General features: G+C 36.4%; 1 protein-coding gene across 4 annotated transcripts in view; it reads left to right on the forward strand.

The window, feature by feature from the left end:
• LY75 (lymphocyte antigen 75) overlaps positions 1-19756 on the forward strand; it is a 116975-nt gene that overhangs the window by 61105 nt on the left and 36114 nt on the right. For 2 of the 4 annotated variants that reach the window (XM_061135342.1, XM_061135339.1), the window contains exons 26-34: positions 5224-5389; positions 6806-6973; positions 8179-8295; positions 10132-10326; positions 12607-12833; positions 13752-13920; positions 16112-16261; positions 18024-18146; positions 19425-19592. In XM_061135342.1, coding sequence (XP_060991325.1) covers positions 5224-5389; positions 6806-6973; positions 8179-8295; positions 10132-10326; positions 12607-12833; positions 13752-13920; positions 16112-16261; positions 18024-18146; positions 19425-19592 — 1483 coding nt within the window. The other 2 variants (XM_061135340.1, XM_061135341.1) reach the window with 2 other exon arrangements.

The following is a 19756-nucleotide window of genomic DNA, read 5'->3' on the forward strand; positions in this document are numbered from 1 at the left end:
TCTTACTCCAGTGAGTGAATTTCGTGAAGTATGTAATTTTTAGTGGCAGTCATTTTCCCACTGATTTGCTGCTTTATTGTTTAGCTTTAGGAAAATGTCCAATGGACATATGTAGCTGAGCACTTCTTTTTATTTATTCTAATCAAAGATGGAGCTGGAATCTGGAGCTGCCATCTCTCCTCAGCCAATGAAAAGGAGAGGGGAAGGGCAGTTACAAAATCACAGGGGGTTGGGTGAGTGGAAGCTCATGGACATTATTAAAGGGCTTTTTATCCCTTTCTGAATAAGCAAAGTGAAATTAAGCCACTCTACAAAGGAATTAGAAGAGCAATTCACTGCATCTCCAACTCTGATCTTGGGTACTTATTCATCTCTTAGCCCAACAACGAATGCTAGTTTCCTATTAATTCCCGACACTGAATTACATACATATAGCATGAACAGGAATATTTATGCTCCGAAATCTTTTGGCTAAAATTAATAGGGAATCTTCTTTAAAATAGAGCTCTATTATTTCTGTCAGCATCATAGTCCTTTTTTGCCTCTTTTCTGAGCCTTCTTTGTAATGATTTGATGCTTTGCCCACTGAAATGAATTTAAAGTTAAGATATAGGGCTGGTATATAAGGCTGCATATGTTGTCTACTGATAGGGGTGCCATTTACAAAGATGGTAATGTGAGCTTTGCTTCCTGCATCTGTGCAGTGAGTGACCCATAAAGCCCAGTTAGATAAGCGTCACCTAACCAGTACTCCTAATCCACTCTTAGAGAGGAGTTAATCGGGAGAGTAGGAGAGAAGCATCCATGGCATTGTGAAGCAAACCTGAGGCGTGTAGACTGTAGGATAACCCTAAGTGTACCAAGACGGTTTTAGGGTTGTCTGGAGAAAAGGTGATGAAGGACGAGAGTGGATGAAAAACTTAAACTCAGAAGTAAACATAATCTTTTGACAAACTTTAAATTTATTACCACCAGCATTTGTCAGAAGCTCAATTAAAAAAAATAAGAAAACAGTACTTAGAAATTTCTTGAAGAATAGTTTCTCCAAAACTCAGATTTTAAAATGTGCCCTTAGTTCAAGCCAGATTGTCAGCCTGAACTGCTCCCCTAGACTTCACAGTATCAGTTCCTTCATAACATTGCTTTTACTTCCTTTCTCTTTCATGTTTGGCATTATGTGAAACCCATCACTGTGTCTCTTGTGAAGCTGGTAATCAGTTATTACATTTTCCAGTTTTAATCACATTAAACCTTTTAAAACAAAAGCAGTGTTGTCACTGGAGAAAAATCATAAAGTTAGAATAAATTAAAAGAACAAAATTGAAACCACCTGTAATCCCCAGTATCTAGTGATAAATGTGGTTTAAATGTTTAGTATATATCCTTCAGGTTATTTTTCTGTGTACATGTATTTATTTTTAAGACACTTGGTATTATACAGTTTTGTAACTTTTTTCCCGCACTTGATGATTTTAGTCTTTCTTATTCTGTTTTCAATCTTCACCTCTTTTTCTCTTTTCCCTTTTGCTCTTCAACATATTTTATGTAGCTCTTTATTATATACTTTCGTAAGCTGCCTTAAATCTTTGGAACATGGCAGGATATAAAGAAATGAAAGTTTACACTAAAGACAGTGGGGAGGTTTTGAAAGATTTTGAGCATGGTAGTAACAACATCAGACTTTGACTTGAGAAAAATTATGCTGTGGAGAAGCTGGGAAAGGAAGTGAGAAGACCTGAGACAGAAGACCAGTTAGTTTCTTACAGACATCAGTGCAGGAAATGATGATGGTCTGGACTGAGGTGTGTTTACACTGTCTGCAGCTCAGCAGTTGTGGGTTATAGGAAGTCCGGAGTGTGACTGTGACAGCAGGTCACTCGAGTACATTGAAGTGAAAGTCTAGAAGAAGAGGAAGTCAAGAAGGTTTGGGAACGGGGCGAGTCAACCACATGAACACGGAGCTCCCTAAGTGAGAGGTAGGACCAGGAGGACAGAGCAAGACATGGGGCATCTCCTTAGTGAATGTCAGAGATGGGCAGGGGGCCAAGACCTCAGTGAATGTCAGAGAGAAGCAAGGACTCTGGGAGGTTGCAGTGATAAGGGCATAAACCTCAAAGGAAATTACTAAAGGAGGTAAAAATACCCATGACCTCATTCTCATGGCTCTGTGGTATCTGAGATTAAGAAAAACGAATAGCCTTCCCTTGTGGGTGCTGAAAGGAGCTTACTCTTTTAGAAAAGACAGGTTTTAATTAAGATCCATCAAGGTCTAGAATTTAGTGAAGAGATACTTACAGTCTTAGTAAACAGATTTAGCATTCAATAAAGAGATGGAGGGAGTGGGATGGCTTATCTACAAGGAACAGAAGTTCCAAAGGTCCAAGGGCCTGGGTTAGTTGGGAGTGCAGCAAGGGAGAAGGAATCCAGGGTAATACCCAGTACTGGCAACATCACAGGGACAAAGGGCCACATTCCAGGCCACTTGGTTTAGAAATTAACTGGCTACAACTTTACAACTGGAATGTTCAGTTCAGTTCGGTTCAATCGCTCGGTTGTGTCCAACTCTTTGTGACCCCATGGACTGCAGCACGCCAGGCCTCCCTGTCCATTGCCAACTCCTGGAGTTTACTCAAACTCATGTCCATTGAGTCATTGATGCCATCCAACCATCTAGTCCTCTGTCATCCCCTTCTCCTCCTGCCTTCAATCTTTTCCAGCATCAGAGTCTTTTCAAATGAGTCAGTTCTTCGAATCAGGTGGCCAAAGTATTGAAATTTCAGCTGTAGCATCAGTCCTTCCAGTGAATATTCAAGACGGATTTCCTCTGGGATGGACTGGTTGGATCTCCTTGCAGTCGAAAGGACTCTCAAGAGTCTCCTCCAACACCACAGTTCAAAAGCATCAATTCTTCAGTGCTCAGCTTTCTTTATAGTCAAACTCTCACATCCATACATGACTACTGGAAAAACCATAGCCTTGACTAGATGGACCTTTGTTGGTAAAGTAATGTCTCTGCTTTTTAATATGCTGTCTAGGTTGGTCATAACTTTTCTTCCACGGAGTAAGCGTCCAAGTCACCATCTGCAGCAATTTTGGAGCCCCCCAAAATAGAGTCTGTCATTGTTTCCATTGTTTCCCCATCTATTTGCCATGAAATGGTGGGACCAGATGCCAGGGATCTTAGTTTTCTGAAGTTGAGTTTTAAGCCAACGTTTTCACTCTCCTCTTTCACTTTCATCAAGAGGCTCTTTAGTTCTTCTTTGCTTTCTGCCATAAGAGTGGTGTCATCTGCATATCTGAGGTTATTGATATTTCTCCCAGCAATCTTGATTCCAGCTTATGCTTCATCCAGCCCAGTGTTTCTCATGATGTACTCTGCATATAAATTAAATAAGCAGGGTGACAATATACAACCTTGACATACTCCTTTTCCTATTTGGAACCAGTCTGTTGTTCCATGTCCAGTTCTAACTGTTGCTTCCTGACTGCATACTGTTTCTCAACAGGCAGGTCAGGTGGTCTAGTATTCCCATCTGTTTCAGAATTTTCCACAGTTTGTTGTGGTCCACACAGTCAAAGGCTTTGGCATAGTCAATAAAGCAGAAGTAGATGTTTTTCTGGAACTGTCTTGCTTTTTAGATGATCCAATGGATGTTGGCAATTTGATCTCTGGTTCTTCTGCCTTTTCTAAATCCAGCTTGAACATCTGGAAGTTCACAGTTCACGTACTGTTGAAGCCTGGCTTGGAGAATTTTGAGCATTCCTTTACTAGCGTGTGAGATGAGTGCAATTGTGTGGTAGTTTGAGCATTCTTTGGCATTGCCTTTCTTTGGGATTGGAATGAAAACTGACCTTTCCAGTCCTGTGGCCACTGCTGAGTTTTCCAAATTTGCTGGCACATTGAATGCAGCACTTTCACAGCATCGTCTTTTAGGAATGCTGGTGGAGAACAATTCTGGATGAAATAGTTGGTGGTATTGAGGTTTGACTGCTTTTGCTATTTTTGATTCACTAAAGGGACTGCCTGTGGCCTTTGCCCAATGTTCCATGTAAGCCAGTGATGCCAAATTGCCATGGGTTTCAGGAAAGCATACCTCAGTGGTTCAGTGAATAAGGCCTGGTTCCCTGGCAGCACCACGGGAGAGCTCAGGCAGGCCTGTACTTGACAACCCGTCACCTGCACGTCTGTAGCTACCTTGAAAGCCTCTCTCAAGACAGGTAGTCATGCTTTTGTCAGGATGTAAAGAGAGATGTTCACAGGTTTCTAGCGCACAATAGAATGTAGTGAATAAGGAAGTTTCTCTTCAAAGACAAGTGTGAAAAGAGTGATATGAGATCCACAGGGCCTGAGAGTTTAAAATGGAGCTAACACCCATGTAACTCTTATTGTGTACCAGCTAGCCACTGATTTATGTCTTACCCGTTACCCCATTGATTCTAACCCATGAGATTAAGTGTCCCATCCATTTAATAGAAGAAGGGATGGAAATGTGGCAAGGTAATATGACAATCAAAAGCTGACAAATGACTGAACCAGAATTCAAAACTAGTACGCTTAGCTCCAAACCCATGTTCTTTCCACTACTACACATTATCTCTAAGTTAATCAGTGCTCACAGTGATCCTTACTCCATTTTAGCTTTCTGATTTCCAACAACCAATGGTTCTAATTATGTGTGAGGCAGCAAAGCGTAATGGTTTAGACCATGGACTCCAGTGTCTAATGACCTGGATTTGAATCCCAGCTCACTGTGGTTTTACATTCTGTGTGATGGTGCATGACTTCAGTTTCCTCATTATAAAATGGATATATGATAGTACCTGGGTGCCTCATATGGTTGTTATTAGGATTATATAATATTTGCAAAGTACTTAAAACAATGCCTGATACATAGTAAGTGCTTTGTAAATATGTACTAAATATATAAGGTAAAATTAAAAGTCACACTTAGTCGTGTCCAACTCTTTGTACTCTGTGGCTGTAGCCCACTAGGTTCCTCTGTCTATGGAATTCTCCAGGCAAGAATACTGGAGTGGGTAGCCATTCCCTTCTCCAGGGGCTATTCCCTACCCAGGGATCAAACCCAGGAGTCCTGCATTGCAGGCGGATTCCTCACTGTCTGAGCCACCAGGGAAGCTCTTAGATCGACCACAAGGGTCAAAATCAAATAGTAGGGATAAGATGAATGATTGCCACTTAAAATATATTGCTCCTCCTTCCAGGATGAACTCAATTTTGGTTGGTCAGATGGGAAACATCTTCAATTTAGTCGCTGGCCTGAAAATAATGAACAACTTGAAGACTGTGTAGTATTAGACACTGATGGATTCTGGAAAACATCGGATTGCGATAATAATCAACCAGGCGCTATTTGCTATTATTCAGGAAGTATGCTAATTTCAAGTATTTTAACACTTTAATTGTTATCAGTCTTATGAGTAGTGGAATTCGGGGAAAATGGATTTGAAATCTTGTTTTAAAATTATAAAGCAATTATAATCTTGTCCTTTTTACAACAAAATTTATTGTGAATGTTTGTAATCAAGAATTATTATATGTTAAATATTTTGTCATTAATTTGTTATTTTAGATGTATTTTATCTTTATTTCTGTCAACAGATAGTAATTGACCTTTGAGTTCCTTGTTAGCCTCATTTTGTGTACCTTTTTGTTTATGTTGTTATGGAAAACTTACATCTGTGGGCATTCTTTTGTAATTCTTTTCAACACTTCACATTTGTTTTATGAGTCACTGCTAAGATTTATTTGGTTGCAAATAACAGTAATGAGCTCACTTAAGAGAAATTTAGATCTTCAGAAACGGGGATAGAGCTGCACCTTCTGAGGAAAATGAGTCTGTAAGCCAGAGGTCTTCCACCTCTCTGTTCTGTGGATCTGCACTCTTATCTTTATATACTTTCTGCTTCTCTGCACATAGTGAAACATGGCAGCTCTGCAGCTTTCAATTTTAGCCATAACTGGAGATGAATTGACTGTCTCTGAATCCCACTTTTCATATCTGTAGAGAGAATCTGATAGACTCAGCTGAGTCAGATATGCAGTCTCTAGCCCAGTCAGAGGAAAGTGGTTTTACAACTTTCAGGGGCCCACATTTGTGGGTTTGTGGTTAGAAAAAAAGACTACTTCACAAAGGGAGTTGCCGTGAGCTGGGAGAAATACTGTACTGAATGGTCTGTACCTCATATTAAATCAGTTTGATTGGCTTTGAGTAGAGCATATCTCTATTTGCATCTTTTTTTAATGTATAGCTTTTTCATAAAATGAAAAAAAAAAAAAGCTGAATTCAGATTTTCTAGGTGTCAGATTTTAAATTATTTCTATTTGCTTTGGTTAGAGCAATAACTTGTTTAGAACATCACATACTTCATAAATATTTCTTTAAAATTAGAGAAGATATCAGTAACCAGAAAACTGAAGGTGAATTCCCAAAGTTATATTTAGGTACCTATTATTATGTTTGTATGGTTTCTCTGAAGTGGCCCCTTGTATTTGAAGTCTGGCAATGCAGGAAGACAGAAACTGCATTTAACCTAATAACACTTCATTATCCATATTATTCTACTCATTCCACATCAGGGGAAAGAAAATTGTATTAAATAATTTCCTTCCTACAGAAAGCCAGTTAAGAGGTCACATTTTATTCAAGCATAAACAGAACAAGCATCACCAAGTTATTATTTCTTGGCTTCCTGAATATTTCCTACAAATCAGGTATAATTACTATGAACATGATTTAATATATATATATGCAATTAGAATTCTTACCATTAATTCTTTTTCTAGATGAGACTAAGAAAGAGGTCAAACCAGTTGACAGTGTTCAGTGCCCATCTCCTGTTCTAAATACTCCATGGATACCATTTCAGAACTCTTGCTACAATTTCTTGATAACAGAAAATAGATACAAAGTAACAACACAAGATGACGTTCATTCTAAATGCCAGACACTGAGTAAGTATGTTATATAGCCATTGTATGTTACATTATGCTCTTAAAACAAAGGAATCTCACCTGAGATTCCTTTATTTCTAATTAGAAATATAAATATTTCTAATTAGCAGTAGTAACTAGAACTCAAAAATATCCATCTCCTCCTTTCTGCATTGTCAATGACAAAGTATTAAAATTTGTGTTTAGTTAAAATGGAAAGTATATGAGTTACTTCATTTTTAACCTATCCATTAGAGACCTAGTCTGACTTTACATGTATAAACAAAGTGGATTCTACTTACAAGGGAAAAGAAATGACACTGAGACTAGGGAACTGGATGTTAGGCTACGGGCAGAGAGGAAATAGGTCAGTCTGAGTGGCTAAAAGCTTAGATAAGCTATAAAGAAGCACCTCTGCTTGAAAGAAATACAGATTTCATACTTTTAGCTCTCAAGGTTATCCAGATATTTCCTATGAGATCCACTGAGGATTTGTGACTTTTTAACAATGGACCCATCAACTTTGTAGAAAATCCCTAGGGAAGGTATCAAACCATTATTCCCCAAAGTGTGCTCTGTGGAACACTACTTTTAAGAGGTGTTCTATTAAAAAAAAAAAAAAAGATTCTTAGTAAAAGAACAAGGATGAGAAATGCCACACATCTTTGTTTCCTGTTAAAACATTATCAAATATACATTAGCATGTACTTTGAGAAATACTGGCATGAATGAAGTAGTTTAACTTTGGTTAACTGTTGTTTGTAAAGTTCTTTTCTATGTAACTCTTTTCTGAGGAACCCCTGAGGAACACACTTTGGGAAATATTAAACTTTTAAAAACTTCCTGTAAAACAGTGATCTCTAAGGAAAAGGAAGATTTTTTACTTTTAGCCCATTCAAGAGGTTTTATTTAATAGTCTTTGACATATGTATCATTAATATACGTGGATTTATACCAACTCAAGCCTTGTGAGGAGAAGCAAATCAGTGTTTCAAATTCTCTACTCAATTACTAGTTTTCCACTATTCTATGAGACCAAATTTAAGATCAAAATGTTTGAAAACTTCTCAACCTATTCATTGTAGTACAAGATGGTTTTAATTTATATCTCTTATTTTCTACTGTTGTTTGTTTTGAAGTGTATTAAACTGGGAAGTAAAAATTCCTAAATCTATCAAAGTGTTCTAAATAGTTATTTAAATTATTGGCTATTTTTTATTTAACAGATCCAAAATCACATATTCTGAGTATTCGAGATGAAAAAGAGAACAACTTTGTTCTTGAGCAGCTTCTACACTACAAGTACATGGCTTCATGGGTCATGTTAGGTATAATTTATGAAAGTAAGTTGTAAATCTACTGTTTTTTTTTCTATATTCGTAGTTCATTATGAACTACTTGTTTATCACACTGTAAAAGTATAGCTTTCAAAGTGTTTGTTTATCAACATTACAAAATTATAATTATGTACTTAGTATAACTTACACAGATACCAAGGCAGGTTTTGTGTCTCTGCCCTGCCACTAAAATACCTTTGCCACCAAGCTTAGAGTTTAATGGTGAAAAATTATTTCCTTTTTCCACTCTCCCTCGTAGCAGTACAAGACTAACTAAAAATGACTGCACTCCCACATAAATCTCTAATACTTACTTTATATCTCTAGGTGTATGAGCTGAGTGAGAGTAGAAATACACTTCTAATGTTGCATTTTTGGGTTTATGTCATTGGCTTGGGGTACTCATTAGAGAAAGGAGAAACATAGTCTGCCAATGGACTAGAATGTTTGAGATTGTAATGCCACAAACCCAAGATATAATTGCTATGAAACTTTTTTAAAAACACAGACTCTAATAATAGGAGAAGTAAGACCAATTTAGAAAGATACTCATTAAGAGGTGTCCTAAAAATCATAGTTTTGAAATTAGATAAAAAAATCACTCTCTGGGCATAAAGCCTCAACAACTTACATTTACCCAAAGATGGGCCTGAATGAGAGGCATAGGACAATGATAGCTAGACGTAGGGTAGACAAAGAAGCTAAATTACCCAAATCTGGCCATTTTAAAAATAGTCTGCTCTTTTCTATCTAACCTTTCTCTTTCTAAAAACCACTCAAGATTTTCTTGTTTATGGCTTGCAGATGAGTTAACAAAAATTAAGCTATCAAGCAATGACTAAGACTTGGGTTGCCAGCTGAAGATAAGTTCATCATGATAGGATTTAGTTGCCCAAGTCTTTTCTCTAATGATGCTTGAATACTCAGATTTGGGGATGGGAAAAAATGGAGAGGAGCTAGGTAGATGCTTCCCATTTTGGAAAAAAGTGGAAGTGTTAGTTGTCAGTCCAGCTATTTGCAACCCCATGGACTGTAGCCCTCCAGGTTCCTCTGTCCATGGGATTCTCCAGGCAAGAATTCTAGCTTTACCTGAAAGTGACTGAGGAAACAGTGATCCTGTGTGGAGCAGCAGAAACTAGACCCAGGATATAGTTAGAGATTTCAATTGTACCCTCTGCTGTACCTTCTTAGTTATGTTTTCAGAAACAACCGAGGACTTCCCTGCTGGTCCAGGGATTAAGAATCCACCTGCCAATGAAGGAGACATGGGTTTGATCCCTGGTCCAGGAAGATCCCACATGCTGTGGAGCAGCTAGGCCCGTGTGCCAAAGTTACTGAGCCCATGCGCCTAGAGCCAGAGAAGCCACTGAAATGAGAAGCCCATGCGTAGCAATTAGAGAGTAGCCCCCATTCACCTTACCACAACTAAAAAAATCCTTTGACATAAATTGTGCATAGTTTAAGTCCAGTTTTCTACCACTGGTTTTATAACATGTTAATTTTTTAAATAGTTATGTTAATTTTTATCACAATTTAACATACATGTAGAAAAAAATGAATATTGGATGAAATAATAACAAAATGTTAAATTATTTCAGGATGATAGAATTGTAGGTAAATTTTAGGTTTCATATGTATAATTTGTACCTTCTAGGTTAAAAGTAAGCATTGTTTACTGTTAAAATTGGAAGCTATTTTAGAGAAACACACATAAGTATACAACCTTTAGAATGTTGTGAATAAAGATAGAAAATTACTTGAGTTTGAGATATTAACCTTGTAACTGTAATTCAAGTCTTAATTTAATCTCTAAGCATAGGAAAAAAAATGTTTCTTTTCTAGATAATTCTCTTATGTGGTCTGACAAGACTACGCTATCATATACACAGTGGAGGTCAGGAAGACCAGCTATAAAAAATAGCAAGTTTGTTGCTGGCTTGAGTACTGATGGCTTCTGGGATATTCAAACCTTTAATGTTGTTGAAGACTTACTATACTTTCACCAGCACAGCATTCTGGCTTGTAAAATTGAAATGGGTAAGTATGCTAAGGCAGAGTTTCTACTGCAGAGAAAGAGAATGTAAAGCCATTACCTCCACTAGTGGGCATTATGCAACTGAATTTTTTGAGTCGCTCCCTTGTATTCAGTACCATGAGAAGCACTACAGAGGTTTTGGAGGAAGACACACTCCCTGTTGTCATGGTCTTGATCTCAAGGAGTAAAATGAATGCAGTTGGGAAAACAGCATTAAATGTTTATTGTTGTTTTATGTAGGTTAGTCTTAGGTTATTTAGTATGTACAGGCTTAAATTTGTTGAGAAATCAAGACACCAGTGAACACAGATAAAATGAAAACTAAGAATGCATTGAGGAGAGAAGGAAAAACTTGGTTGGGCCTTGGAGGATGGATAAAATTTCTATGAATAAGAAAGTATGTGTGGGTAGTTTTGACAGTCTAGGCGAAAAATGAATGTTTCTCAACTTTGCCTAATTCCTTAAATAAGTCTACTTTTTAATGCATATCAGGTTTAAATTTTTTACAGCTTAAAAACTGTTATTATGGCCATTCTGCTCTAAGCCCTCTGCTAACATGGAGCCCATCACAGTCACATCTGGGCCCACCTTTTCCCTTCATACTCTTGGAGAATAACTTTCGGATGCACCATTTCTATCAACAATATCCAGGAATTCCCTACTATAAGTTATTTTGAGTTCCTGTAAACCTTTGAGACTTTTTAGAAACCAGTGTCTCTTCTAAATTTCTAGGCTTTCTCCCAGTCTCCGTTTTTTTCCACCATTTTTGGTTCGGTAAAGATCTTTTCCTGTCAGGCTGATCTCTTAATTGTCCACGTACAGTGTATACCCTTTCTCACTTGTACCTTTATTTATGGGTTTTTTTCCTGCCATGATGTCTTCTACCTTCTTTCTTTTCTTTTTCTTTTTTAAATAAAACTTTCATTAGAATAGTTTTAGATTTACAGAAAAGTTGCAAAGATAGTGCAGAGAGTTCCCATATACACTGTAACCGGTTTCTCCTGTTGTTAACATCTGTCTGAAGTATGGGACACTTGTTACAACAAATAAACCAATATTGGTAGATTATTATTACCCAAAGTCCATGTATTGTTCAGCTCTCCTTAGTTTTTACTTCATGTTATTTTTGTGTTCAGGAATCCATCCAGTATACTACATTACACTTAGTCATCATGTTCTCTTAGGTTCTTCTTGGCTATGGTAGTTTTTCAGATTTTCTTTCTTTTCTTGACAATTTTGAGAAACACTGGTCATGTGATTTGTAGAATGTCCCTCAGTTTGGGTTGGCTGATCTTTTTCTCATGGTTAAACTGGAGTTATGGGTTTGGGGTTTAGGGAAAAAAATCAAAGAGCTAAAATGTCATTCTCATCACATCCTATGAAGGATATATGCTCTCAATGTAACTCATTACTTGTCACTATGGATTTTGACCTTGATCACCTGGGTCAAGGTAATGTTTGTTAGCTTCCTCCACTACAGAGTTGCTCTCCTTCCTACCTCCCATAGCATACTCTTTTAGGAAGTTACCACACTCAGTCCTCACTTAGGGAATGGAGAGTTATTTTCTACCTTCCTGCAGTGAGGAGTATCTATATAAATAACTTGGAGTTCTAGATAGGAGAGTTGTCTGTTTTCTTCCATCTAAAAATTTATTTAGTCATTTATTCTTATCAGTTTGGGCTCATGGTTATTTTTTTATACTTTGGGCTATAATAGACTATATTATTTTAATATTTTCCTTGAATTTTTCCAGATTTGGCTGTTGGTCCTCTTTAACATGGCTTCTGTGTCCCTTTGAAATACCCTCATAATTGTGGTCTTGTTGTTACTGTAGTTGTTTGTTTTTAGTTGACTTTCTGGTTACTATATTTCTTTTTAGAACTAATTTCCCCTAACCAAAATCTGGAGGCCTAATTTATTAAGCAGGTTTTCTGACTCTCTTAATTCAGATGAATCTTTCCTTTTCTAGTCAGTCACAAGTATTCTAGTGGTTAATTGTTTTGCCCTCATTTCAGGTGGTGGTGTTTTCTGTGCCCAACTAATATGTGAGCTCCTTAAATGAAAGACGGTGTTTATGCCTTTTTTTAATCACCCAGACAATTGTAATAGTTAAGAGCCTATTAAATAAGCTGTGGCAATAAGAAAAAAAAGTATGCATTTGACCTTCTTATAGTCCAATTTTATTTAACTTTTGAAATGGTTGTATGTGCAATATTACCCAAATTATGTATTTTAAATAATTTAAATTTAATCACTAACACTTTTAATTTAAATATTATAGTTGACTACAAGGAAGAATATAATACTACTCTGCCACAGTTTATTCCATATGAAGATGGTATTTATAATGTTATTCAAAAAAAGGTAACATGGTATGAAGCATTAAATGCATGTTCTCAAAGTGGAGGTCATTTGGCAAGTGTTCATGACCAAAATGGCCAGCTTTTTCTGGAAGATATCGTAAAGCGTGACGGATTTCCACTATGGGTTGGGCTCTCAAGTCATGATGTAAGTCTTATTTTGTTTTCCAGAAACTTTCCAAGTATGTTAGAGGGTCAGAAATTTGAGCATAAAATATTAACTCAAAGTATAACATCAGATTAAGTCCTGGGATTGCATTTGCATACCATAGCGCTTTCTCTCTTTTCACAATGTAGAACAGATAGAAGACTAGGGCACCTGTCCAGGACCACAGCTGCCCTAGACACTGCCAAGCCATCCTAAGGACTCAGTAGATTAATATCTCAGCAACACCTCTGTAACCTATTTGGGATAGACCAGTGGAGAGCTGGTAAAAAGGGAATGGCTTGGGATCAGAAAAATCTGAGTTCCAATATGAGTGGCAGGTATGTTGGGTAACCACAAGCAAGTTATTATACCTTTGCAAGCTTATTTCCTCATCTGTCAAATGGGGGTGATGATATTTTCCTTAATAGAGGATTATTAGCACAAAATTTGTATTGGGGTGAGGACAGATACATGTATACATATGGCTGAATCCCTTCATTGTTCACCTGAAACTATCACAACATTGTTAACTGACTATACTCCAATACAAAATAAAAGTTAAAAAAAATTATATAAAGTGCCAAGTAAAACTCTTAACTACATCTAAAATATAGATGTATATTTTCACCCCACTTCCCCCTAGAAATTAACACTATTTGAAAGTAATCCTCTGTTGGTAAACATACCTTTTGTGCCACTATTTGAATCCTATTAAGTAGTGTATATGTATATATGTGTGTCTCAAATCAGTGCATCAAAAGTAAATCCCTGGTTTTACAAATATGTTCAGATCTATAGTACTTATAAGCAAATAATTAACACTGCATTCCTGTACTTCTTAAAGTGTGCATGTTCATCTCAATGTTCTTTTGAAGTCATACATATGAATTCAGATTATCACTATTATTCTTAATACAGGGAAGTAAATCAAGTTTTGAATGGTCTGATGGCAGTGCCTTTGACTATATTCCATGGAAAGATAAAAAATCTGCTGGAAATTGTGTTGTCTTGGATCCAAAAGGAATTTGGAAGCATGAAAACTGCAACTCTGTTAAGGATGGTGCTATTTGTTATAAACCTACGGAATGTAAGACTTGATTTCAAATAGCTGTATATTTACTAAACCATGACATTTGTTTTATGTACCTGATTAAGTATGCAAAATAATGTTTATAGATATAAAATAAGGTTTATTCACAAATCCTAGCAAAATAATTTTGATACTTTGTGAAGAGAAACAAATATGATATGCCCATTCAGGGAATTTGTTCTCAAAGATTTTCAACTGTTCTGTTACTCAGTGAGTTTTACTCTAGAATTTATGAATTTTAATTTCACTTAGCAGTGTTTTTCAGAGAGTGAGATTCTCCTTTTTAAAAAAGGGTTCCACAGGATATAGATTTGAGAAAAATCTGAGGTGATTTACCATATTAATGGCTCTGAAAGTTTTTATAGTAAAGAAATGTTTTGTGTAACTAAACATTTTCCAAATGTTTCTACTATAGAAAGTAGAGTGGTGATTGCTGCAGGAAAGAAGGAATGAGGTGTTATTATTTAATTGGAGCAGAATTTCAGTTTTGCAAGATGAAACAGTTTGGAGGTGGATGGTGGTGATGATTGCTTAATAATGTGAATGTACTTCATGCCATTGAACTGTACAGTGAAAAATAGTTACAATGGTAAATTTTACATAATGTATATTTTATCCCCTTTCAAACAAAATGGAATCTTCTTGACAGGAATATAACAAACTTACCACATGGCTGGCCCTTGTGGGGAAAAAAAAAATGTGAGAGTTGGAAGCAAAACTCAATAAAGAACAGTAAGAAAAGAAAATATATGCCGTTTAAGACAGGCCATTTTCAGCTTGGACTAGAAACAAATAGACTTTGAAGATAAGGCATTTCCATATGTTCCCAGTGTATGAAGAATTGTTTTTAAAGCCAACCCATTCATAAAAGTCCACTAGTCCTAGCCATGCATTGGTAGCCAGTGTTCAGCATGTTTTGAATCTAAAGAAACAACACACACCATTGCCTGTGCAGTGATAGAGTAGTCAGCAGTATATTTTTTGTCAGAGATACTATTTTCACCGTGTGATAGAATCAAGCACTTGTTAGTAGCATCCTCCTCCACCACAACCTTAACAAAGAATTGTCACAAGTCTTACAGACTTCGCAGGTTAATTTTTAGATGACTTTTGGTCATCTGCAGCTAGGAAACTTACCCAGGAGTAATCAATTTTCAAACTGAAGGAAGACTTAGAGCCCAGACTAGTGGCATTAGTGAAAAGTGTGGAGGCAGAAGCCAATCAAATAACTAGATTTCAAAAAAGATTGAACCCGAGTGGAGAAACAGGATAGAGAAGCAGAATAAGTAATGGAGAACCATCCTGAAGTCTCTCAGTGGGAAAGAAAAGGGCAGTAGCCATTCTTCTGGAATCATAGGGATCATAAATGAAAAGAATTCTACCAAACTGCAATGAGGAACAAAAGCAGGAAAGCCTTCAATGACTGAAGGACATGCAGACCATGCATAATGCATAGAGAACAATGGTATGGGTTGAGACTACTGGCCATACCAGATCAGATATTTGATTCAGATAATCTGTACCCGGTCAACAGGATGCTGGCAATTTACTTTCCAGTTCTCATACTCTCTGCTGTTGGAATTAAAAATGGTGTTAAGGGGGATAGGCTTCATTACACAGGCTTCTTGTGTTATAGAGAATAACTGAAAATTAAACAGTTTACATGGAAACCAGGGGAATTGTTCAGAGCTGAGAAGCCACACCTCCTTTTTTTTTTGGCTTGAGACAGATATTTCAGTGCTGATCTGTTGTGCTTTGTAAACAGGTTACCAAGTTTTCAATGTGGGTATGATTTTTTTATGGCAAGGTAAAAGTAGATCTTTGTGATCAATACAAAAAGGAATCCAAAGAAAGAAAGAATTTTAATTATTATTTCAAATTTGTTACAGGCCTACCCAGCCTTGTCTTTTCTTCTCAATTCTTTCTAGTTGTTTTTACTTTAGTCTAAATTCATCTTAGAGAGTTAAGTACTTTCCTCTCTATTCTCAGTTTTAAAAATGATTTTCCAAAAAGCTAATGAGATTGCGTTCTCAGAGTGTGGGCTGTAGCCCTCTCTGATGTGTATTGAAATTGAATGCCTATTACCTACAGGAACCATGTGAGATTTTACCTACAGGTGTCAGTGAGATTTTAAAAGCCAGTCATATTTTTCTGTGCATGTTCACAGTTATGTCTGACATTTTTACAGCTAAAGAGGTGTCCTCTTATACTTACTCATCAAGATGTCCAGCAGCAAAAGGGAACAAGTCACAGTGGATTCAGTACAGGGACCATTGTTATATGTCTGACCAGGCATTGCACAGTTTCTCAGAAGCCAGATGGTTTTGTTCAAAGCTTGGTGAGTTAAAATGTGTTGATTTTCTTTGCTCAGTAATTTAGTCATTAGAATTTTTCTTAAGGAAACCCTTTAGAATAAATATTATATTTTTGAAAATCTTTGTGAAGCACTCACTAATTATAATAGCATTATAGCCTAATTGCCAGTGGTACAGAAATGGTTAAGTATTTTATGATATATGAACTCAATGGAATATTGGAACAGCCAGTAAAAAATGATCAGTATAAGAATAAGTAGATGGTGTATAAAAGTAAGTGGGAAGAAGTAGAATAAAAAATTGCTAAATAAACTATTATGTGAAAACACTGACAAATGAAACCATTTTAAATACAGCTAGATATGCTCAGATGAAAGGATTAAGAAGCAGATTTTTTGTAAAGTTAATTAAGCAGTGAATACAAAATTGTAGATTTTTCATTACTTAGTCATTAATAAGTAAGTTTAACCTGACCAGGGTAACGAAGTCCAAGAAGCATTGGTTGTTCATTCTGCAAAATGGACCCGTGGCCCACATCTCTGAATACTATAGGGGACAGGACTTTTAATCTTCAGATTTAACTAAAATGAAAGAGCAGCCATGATTGACTCCCTCCTATGAGAATCTTAGACCATAGTCAAACTGTGAAATAACTTCTAAGGAGACCACCTAGAGTATTTCAAAGACCTGCATCCTTAGGTAGCAATTTAGGCAGATGACATTTATCTTATTTATTTTGCTACGTTATAGAGACCCTTTACTGATTTAAAAATCTCCTTGTTAGCGCTTAGCTACATGATGGAAACTTTTATGTGAGATTAGTATTATAAAAGGTAAAGTACCTGCACACTGTGGTGATCTATAGAGGAGAAAATGCTTTCCTTTGCCCTTCTTTTAATACTTCACACCACAAAAGACATGCTTTAGTTCAAGTATGGATAAACTTGTTCGGATTGAAGACTATTTGATTCCATTTTGGATTAGTTTCCAAGTCCTGGTATTATTTTATTTCTATCCCTTGCCTGATGCTGGTGATAGTGCTATTATCTCTGTAGGTTTAAGGCAGCCTATCAAACTTGAGGAATACTCACTCATTCAATTCCATACTGTATTTCAGACAGTATACAATGGCATGACCATGTATACTTATGTATAAAATAATATTAAAAGGAAGGCTAATGCTCTCCAACATCTCAAATCTATTTGCTTTTATTTTCATTTTAACAGAAGCACATTTAAGGTTAACTTATTATACAGAACTAGTTGTTGAGAAGAGAGTGTTGAAAATCTACAGGGGAACACAGATTTCTGCCATCACATACCCCAGTTCTTATGACTAACTGTTCATACAGGAAGGTCTCACTGGTTAAGTAGTTCCAAGGCCCAGAAATATTAACATGTAAACATTTTGAGGAAACATAAGATATGTATATACACAAAGTTTCAATCTAGAAATATTTCTAACATTTTTGGAAGCTATTAACACTATACTTGTGTGTATTAACGCTATATACTCTGTGTCAAGTTTGAATATCTTCATGATCTTAATCTTGATTATTGTTGTTCTATCACTAAGTCATGTCCAACTCTTTACAACCCAATGGACTGAAGCACATCAGGCTTCCCTGTCCTTCACTGTCTCCCAGAGTTTGCTCAAATTTATGTCCATTGAGTCAGTGATGCCATCCAACTTTCTCATCCTCTGTTGTCCCCTTCTCCTCCTGCCCTCAATCTTCTCTAGTTGGCATAATGCTAATTGACTTAGGGTTTGTTTTCCTTCAACAGCCCATTCTGCAACTATCGTTACCATAAAGGATGAAGATGAGAATAAATTTGTGAGCAGACTAATGAGGGAAAATAATAACATTACCATGAGAGTTTGGCTTGGATTATCTCAACTTTCTGCTGGTAAATATCTGTGTGTAGAGTGTGCTAAGAGAGTTCTAACTTGTCCTGAATGCCAGATCAGTCTCACTAAAGAATGTCAAGTGGTGGCTAACTCTAATGCTTCTTGGTGATGAATAAGCTAGGTCTGCTGGTTTAGAGGCTTATAAATTCCTAATAAATAAATGAATGACTTATTAGTAATGATGGAAACACCAATGAAATAGAAAATCAGGTTAAATCAACTGGAATTGTTTTAGAGGCTTAAGATACTTGGGTCAACAGGATATTTTTTCCTCCTATGGCAGTATCTGTGTCCCTTGTGTATCCCACCAGGAACCCATTGGTTACTTTCCATAGCATTCTAGTGTCTATCACCTGGTGTTTTTGTAGCTTTTAGCTATTATTCAGAAAGTTCTCTTCTTGTTGTTCCCTTCCCTCTTGAAACATTTTTACTTTTTTTTTTTTTTGTAACCATAGAGTGAAATTAAGTCTTAATGGTGATTTTTTTTTATATTGGTGATTTTTATATTACCTTAGTAAAATTGCAGAGATTTGGTTCAAAACGATTTGTGGAAGAATTCTTCAAAAAGGAATAATAGATTGTTTCCATGCACTTAGAATTGATCAATGAATTAAGAGTACACCTTTGATAGAATAATAGAAAGTTGGCTTCACATTTTATGCAAATTTGAATTCTGAATAATTGAAATAAATGTGAATTCCAAAATATTAAGTATGTGTGGAAAAGTGAGTGAATTCTAAGCTGGCCCCTGAAGGAAGTATAAGTTGTGTTTATACTATCACCACAAGGCGGTGCTCCATCAGCTAGGAACCAGAAGTGGAGTCATGGTGGGGAGGACTTCTTGGGCCCTGCAGGACTCTTCCTCTCTCGCCAGCACACTGTGAATGATTTTTAATGGGGGAAATCATGGGTGGGAAGCAAGGGACAAGGGATACAGATCTTTAGAAATCTGTCCATCACACAATAAATGTGTAGGCATTATGCACTTCATTTATAACACCATACTCCATATGTAAGTGCTGTCTAATAGAACTTTCTACAAAGATGAAATTTCTTCTATGCCTGTGCTGTCCAATGTAGTAATCACTAACCATATGTGGCTGTTGAACACTTGAAATATGTCAAGTGCAACTGATGTGCTGATTTTAATATTTTAACTTTCAATAAATTTCATTTTAAAAATAGTGGCACAGCACAGTTCTAAATAAATGAATTGTATGACCCATGTGCTTTTTACCTTAGTAATTTAGTTACAGTACACAAACTTCTTTCTTTAGATCAGTCTTGGAATTGGTTAGATGGATCAAAAGTGACATTTGTCAAATGGACAAATAAAATTAAGAGTGGCAGTGGACAATGTAGCATTTTGTTAGCTTCAAATGAAACTTGGACAAAAGTTGAATGTTCACGTGGCTATGGAAGAGTTGTCTGCAAAGTTCCCTTGGGTAAGTATGTAACCTGTCCTTAAGGAACCTTTTTGAAGAATGGGTCAGGCAATAAATGTACTATTCAATTGTGTGCAAAGTTTTATACTTTGTCCCAGAGTACTTAGTCCTTAGAGTATATCCAAACAAATTTTGATTAAGTCATAAAGATTCTTTCCCTCAGA

Source organism: Dama dama, chromosome 33 (genome assembly GCF_033118175.1).
Source record: "Dama dama isolate Ldn47 chromosome 33, ASM3311817v1, whole genome shotgun sequence".
Classification (NCBI taxonomy): Eukaryota; Metazoa; Chordata; class Mammalia; order Artiodactyla; family Cervidae; genus Dama; species Dama dama.